A 6,634-nucleotide genomic window follows, 5' to 3' on the forward strand; every position below is an offset into this window, starting at 1 on the left:
AGGTCTGAAAGGTTTTTTTTTTCCCTTTAAAAATTTTTTTTTTTTTTTTTTTTTTTTTTCCCTTCCAAAAAAAAAAAAAAAAAAAAAAATGCAGTTAACAGAAAGTTACTTGAACCAGCCTGACCCCGTGGGAAGAAGTAATTATAGTAAAATCCAATTAAATTACAAATTAACTATGAGCAACGCACTGTTCAACGCTCGTCCATTTTATCCGCAGCCGTCTGCAGACGATTTGACCTGGAGCTGCAGCAGCTAATACCGTTTTTTCTTTTTTTTTTCTTTTGTGCGTCAGCTTCGGTGTGAAGGGTGGACAAAAAGGCAAACTGTACAGATCAAAGTAGCTGATCATTTTTAAAAATTGCCTGAGCAAAATCGCAGCCTCTTTGTTGGCAGACATAAAAGGACAGTAATTACAAATTGAGTTTAATGAGACTGTGACTCTTATTAACTCTGAAAACGCAGCGACCAGGAGCTTCGTTCAGTATTTCAAAATGCACATGCATATCCCTACAAGTGATATAGTAATTTTATGTAACATTAAGCATCATTTCCTCATTTTTTTGAGTAATTGTTTGTATTATTTATGAATGTTTTAGTAACCAGCAGTTTTCAAGCTTCTTCAGTTCAAACCGACTCATAATCGAGTCTCTCTGCGTTGCTGCAGGTGTTGGCGACGGGGCTCAGCGCCCTCTACTCCTCCCTGCCCAGGAAGATCGAGGTCCGCGGAGACGACTGGCATTCGCTGCGGCGGGAGGACTGGATGGGCGTGTCGTCTCTCGTGCTTTTCATGAACTCCTTGGAGTTCTGCAACGCCGTGGTGCAGGTGGCGCACCCCCTGGTCCGCTCTCAGCTCCTGGACTACCTCCACAACGGCTTCCTCGTCCCCGTCATGGGCCCCGCCCTGCACAAGGTTGGAAACTGAACTCTGGTTTTGTGTAATGTTTTATAAAGTCTGTCTGCTGGAGTTCGGAACATTTAGAACTTTGTTTAGCGACTCGCTGATGTTTTGAGGTGAACTGGCAGAAAACGTGGAGGTTTGGAATTTAATTTTCTTCGATTGGTGTCGATGAGTCAGAGGATGAAGCAGTAATTACTGTACACCGAAGAAACTGTCCTTTGCTAAATTCACCTCGGCGGGAAGATTCGTCACATTGTTCCTCTTTTAAACTGCGGGGTTTTTTGGGGGTTTTTTTTGCGTGTGTGTGTCCGCAGTCGTCAGTAGACGAGATGATCGCCAGCACCGCCTACCTGGATCTTTTCTTGCGCAGCGTAACGGAAACATCCCTCCTCAAAACCTTCCTGCGCTTCATCCTGCTGCATCGCCATGACAATGACACCATCCTGGACACGCTGCTCACCCGCATAAGCAGCAATTCGAGGGTCTGTATACATGTGCATCTGTTTATGAAAGAGCCTGGAGGCTTTAAAACGAACACGGTTGTGTGGGCGCTGAGTGGGCTGAGGGCAAAATCCGACAGCAGAAAAGCGAAGCTTCTGGGCTATGAGAACAACAAAAAGAAAGAAAACTAAATCTCTTCGTGTCTGCTGCAACAACCTACTTTTGTGTTGGATGTTGTTTGTATTCAGAAATGTATCTCGGTTGAAAAGCTCGCACCGACTCACAGATTCTGGGCTAGAAAAGAAACATTTAGATCAATGGGCTGTTTGGGAAAATATTAGTGGGATTTCATCATCCTGCATGAGCGTCAGAGTTATCTACTTAGAAGCTAAAGCAGGTCTGGCGTCTACAGAGGCCAATGTCGGATACATTATTAACTTTATTTTAAGGTTTTCAGTTATAATTTTTTAAAACTTCTCTGCTGTAAGATAAAAAAAGAGTAGATCTCCTGTGTATGACTGCTCATCAGGCTCTTTATGGTTGCAGCTCTGCATGGTCTCATTGAGTCTGTTCAGGACTCTCCTGTCCCTGCATTGTGAGGACATCATGCTGCAGCTTGTTCTCAGGTATTTCCCAGAGTTTTCTCGAGCATTGACACTGTGGGTGAATTCTCTCTTTTATATAAATTTTTTTATGATTCAGAAATCAAAGATGGTGTTTTAAATTATTTCAGAAATTCAGTCCAGGTTCAACTTCTCTAGGTATTGTGCTTTTCTAGCAGAGAACTTTTTTTGTGTGTTATCTAATGAAAGAGTAAAAGCTGCATGCATAAGAAATGTGTTTTACTAAAACCTGGTGTCAGCAACATAAATTTTGAACTTTAGATGATAAAATGCAGTGAAAAAATATAGGGAACTAGCCCTTTAGTTTTCCACCAAATCAGCAGGTGCGAGTCACATGCTAACTTCAGTGCTGTGTCTGCAGCTTAAAACGGAATAAAGATTTAAGAAATCATATGAGCAGTGTGAAATTATTCAGTTCAGCGCAGAAATGTTTCCTCAGTGCTTACAGAGCATCTTCCTCTTGTCTGTAACCAGCCTGTGTTATCATGAATAAAATGGTTGATAGGGCCTTGGAAAGTGTAGTTATAAATATACATATGCATATTTTTATAAGAACAAGAAATGGAGGCGCTGAAAGTACATACAGTACTTTGGAAAAGCATCCACACCCCTTACAGTTTTCTTGGTTTTCTTTTCATGTTACGATCACAAACTTTAATGTTTTTCAACACAAAGTAGCAGAGATTTACAATAACTTGTCTGGAACTTTTCCACAACTTTATTCCTGACCTGTGTGCTTTGTTCTGGTTTTATCGTGCTGTTCGTTTAACAATCTCTAACAGTTAGTTGACTTAGGGAAAGGAACTGGTTGCAGTGGATTTTTATTTGTGTCAGAGTAAAGTTTGAGACTACAAATGCATGTCGCATTTTCAGATTTTTATGTGTAAAAACTCCAGAAAACCATTATTCCTTTTTATTTTGCTTCACAATTAGGAGCTCTCGTTACAAAAATATGTCAAAATATAATAAAAACATTCAGGGGGTGTTTATGTAATTTGGAAGGCATTGTGTATTTTCAGTGTGTCGACTAAGAACTAAGCATAATAAAAATAAATTAAAAAAACGTATTAAAACTCCATGTGTCTGTTTTTCTCCCAGGTATCTTCTGCCCTGCACCCATGTAATGCTGAGTCAGCGTCGTGCCATCAGGGAGACGGACATGTACGGAAAGTCGGCGAACAAGTTCCTGTCGCTGATCCCGGAGTGCTGTCGACTGAACGCATCGAGCTCCACCGATCGCGACGACGACAATCCGTTCTGGGGCAAAGGTGAGCGACAAACATCTGGGGGGGGAAAGGAAAGAGGAAAACGATTTGGGTCTGTTTCACCTGGACTGATTAAGTTGCAGTTTAATAAAGTGTTTGTAACCTTGACAGAGTGAATTGGTCTGTAAGGGTTGGTTTAAAGGTTAAGATTCTGAATGAATTCAAGACAAATGCATAGCCTTGAATTCATAAAAAATATGTAAGGCTTAAATACGTTAATCACAGGTCTTGTATTTTGTTGTGACAGGTCTATTTAAACTCATATTTTATATATCGTGTAGAGTGTTATTTTTTCTTGTCAGGCAAACGGACATCTTTGTTGTATTCTGTGACTCAAGGAGGATGAGGCTACTGTTAACTAGCTGCTAATCTTGGTAGCTCCTTTGTGTTTATCATTGGTACAGTGTAAATATTTCGCCAGTTGCCTTGATGACGTTCATCTTTGCCACTTACTCATTCTGTTTCCAACTTATGCAAATCTACGTACAAAACCTTTTGGCAATGATGCAGGTCTTAAGTTTCATTCATAATGTAAAGGGTTAAAAAGGTCTTAAATTTGACCTGCAGATTCGCTGTTAGTGACTGATTTATGTCATGAAACATCAGGAACAAAATAGAAAAAAAATTAGCCTTTACACCCAAACTGCCATCAGATCTTTTCACGTTGGGGTTTCTTTTCTTTTACGGATAATATTTCAAAATTTATGTGAATGTTTTTGGGGTTTCCTGTGTCATCCACAGTCATGAACAATCCAAGCACTGAAGCTCCAGCTCCACCCAGACCCAGCACCCCGTCCCGCTTGTCGTTCTTCATGCGGCAGCAGAGCAGCGGCGGCGGATCGGGAGGAGGGGGCTCATCTAACTCCCCCGCCGTGGACCCGCTGCACCCGGGTCCGTCCGGCTCCCACGCTCTGTCCCCGGACAGTCCCATGCACCAGCAGCAGACCCACACAGAGTGTCTGGAGTGGGACGCGGGGTACCTGGAGTACCTCAAGGACGCGCGTCGGGGAATCGAGCATTGCGCCTGGTCCTGCCGTGATTGGTCCGCGCCTTACGATGGAGAAAACCCTTCGCCGAGCGCGGCCGCTCCGCCTCCCCCCACCTCCAACGCCTCCTTGGCCATGTTCCCGGAGCATTTCTCCTTCCAGCACGGAGGAAGCGGCGGCACTCCTCCAGGCCAGCAGAGGGCCGCCGTTGTGGCGGCGGCGCGGTCGGAGTGGAGCAGTTCGGACCGGGACAGCGGTGAGTGGGACGTCACGATAGGCAAAAACAACTGCATCAGTCTCACGCCCCGCTCCAAGAAGCGCACGCTTCAAACGGAGGAACTGCTCCCCAAACCGGTGCCGCCGCTCGTCCCCTCTCCGTCTGCTGCCTCCGCTCTGTCGGCTTCACACTCCACCTCCTCCCCAAGTCAGCACATTTCCACGTCCACCATCACTGTGAGCTACCAGCCGATGTACAACGGGACAATCGCGCAGGCGGACGGCTGTTCAGACAGCCGGGATAGAGGCCTAGAAGTGAAAAAAGTCAAAAGAGACTTGGGGGAGCAGCAGTTCTTGGACGAGAACGCCAACCAGAACGGATCTCCCATCTCTTACCCCTCCCACAGCCACGCCGCCGTCCCCCAGTCGCTTTTCAGCAACAGGAACAGCAGCGACGTGAAACCTCTACAGTTTCCTGCCCCCGACACCAAACCGCTGACCAACTCAGGCCCGCACAGCATATCCTCAGATCTTCCAGAAGCCAACCAACAGTCGCAACAATCCGTGGAGCGGCTCATCGAAGAACTGCTGGAGCAGGCGCCGGACGACCCCCAGCAGCTCCCCGGAGACGCCAACGGTCAGGGCATCAGCATCGAGGCCTTCACCCAGGAGCTGCGGGAGCTGGAGGACCGGGTGAAGGAGCGAAGCCAAGCCGCCTCCCTGCAGCCTGACGCCGCCGCAGAATCGCTGTCCGCCGAGCAGCAGGAGGACGAACAGCTTTCCACCGCCCTGAACGCGAAACTGACTGGGGACGTCAAAGGGGAGGCGTCCGAGGTGGGAGTCTGCAGTCCTGCCAGACCGCTTACCCAGCCTGCCTCGCAGCCATACACTGGTAAGTTATTCTGTGACAAGTAAAGCACTTTAGTTGTATTTTTATAACTTCAGTCTGAGCAGATTTTAGGCTGGAAAACACTTTAGCCGTCTGTCTTCATCACCAAATAAGGTTTTCCCCTTCTACTAACATCGCTTCCCACTTGGTGTAGTTTATCTTCCTTCATCTGTGTCCACTTTCTGAATATGGTTTGTTTAATTATGTTCTTTATCAATGATCTTACAGTAGAAAAAGATAGAAACAAACCAAAGTAGCATTTAGGAGGCATTTATAGTTCCTTGCAAAATATTCGTTCTCCTTTGTCCCAGTATGACAACAATAACTAAGATTTTATGAGACTAACAAACTCAAAGTTATGCAAAAATGATCAGTATTTCATAACTGTGGGTAGAGGGCAGAACATGCTGTTAAACTGAGAGTTTGTCTTTTGCTTTTCTTCCCAGATCTGAATTAACAGATGCAAACAAATGCCACGATTTTATGTGTGAACTTTTTTGTGTTGGTCTACAGAATTAAATACCAATAAGACAGTAAAACCTGAGGTATTACTGTGACAAAAAGAGAAAAAGTAAAGGTGCTGAATAGTTTTGCAAGCCTCTGTAGCAAATCTGTGAGCTGCAGACACCAGCATGACTCACCTTCAAATAAAAGCTTTTCCTCATTTCAACAATAATGAGAACTGAATAAGTATCATTGTCACAACAGGTTTAGTTAACCGTCCATTAAGCGATGTTCATGGTGCATTGTTAAATAAGAGCTATTCTCCTTGGTTTCTGTTATACTTGTTAGCAAGCTACATCTAAAGCATGTTTTTCTTAGTTTGTCAATCAGTGTTTGTTCTTTCTTTGGAATATAAGCCAATAATTATCCATTCAAAAGTCATCAGTGGCAAATATGTTTCCATCCAAATATAATGCAAATATTTTGAGATCTCTAAAAATGTCGTAAAATTAAAAAAAATAATAATAAATGGCTTAATAGGAAAAAAAAAAAAAAAACACTGGTTCCAAACAATCTACTGGTTTGGAACCAGGCTGCAGATGTTGACGCTACACATGGCTGTAATAAACAAGATGTAGAAGAGACAAACCATTTCCAAGCAGCTCGAGGTTTGGACTTTTTACAATTTTTTCTGAGTTTTGTGCCTCTTGTAAGTCACAGAGACTCGCCAGTGGATGGGAAAAGTTCCCTCTGTGAGAAATGATTTGCCAAATGAGTTTCCATCTACCCATAAGCACACTAACTGTTTTTCTAAAAAAAAAAAAAAAAAAAAAAGCAAAAATCACCTCAGGCAAGAAAAAATCTTTTTTTTT

At 43.8% G+C, this 6,634-nt stretch overlaps 1 protein-coding gene across 2 annotated transcripts in view; it reads left to right on the forward strand.

Moving 5' to 3' along the window:
- Window positions 1-6,634, forward strand: part of fhip1b (FHF complex subunit HOOK interacting protein 1B) — a 30,751-nt gene that overhangs the window by 14,880 nt on the left and 9,237 nt on the right. For both annotated transcript variants that reach the window (XM_015045182.1, XM_015045181.1), the window contains 5 exons: window positions 665-910; window positions 1,213-1,380; window positions 1,886-1,965; window positions 3,061-3,230; window positions 3,969-5,321. In XM_015045182.1, coding sequence (XP_014900668.1) covers window positions 665-910; window positions 1,213-1,380; window positions 1,886-1,965; window positions 3,061-3,230; window positions 3,969-5,321 — 2,017 coding nt within the window. The remainder of the gene's footprint in view (window positions 1-664; window positions 911-1,212; window positions 1,381-1,885; window positions 1,966-3,060; window positions 3,231-3,968; window positions 5,322-6,634) is intronic.

Source organism: Poecilia latipinna, unplaced genomic scaffold, assembly GCF_001443285.1.
Source record: "Poecilia latipinna isolate Pla-1442-1.1 unplaced genomic scaffold, P_latipinna-1.0 Scaffold712, whole genome shotgun sequence".
Lineage (NCBI taxonomy): Eukaryota > Metazoa > Chordata > Actinopteri > Cyprinodontiformes > Poeciliidae > Poecilia > Poecilia latipinna.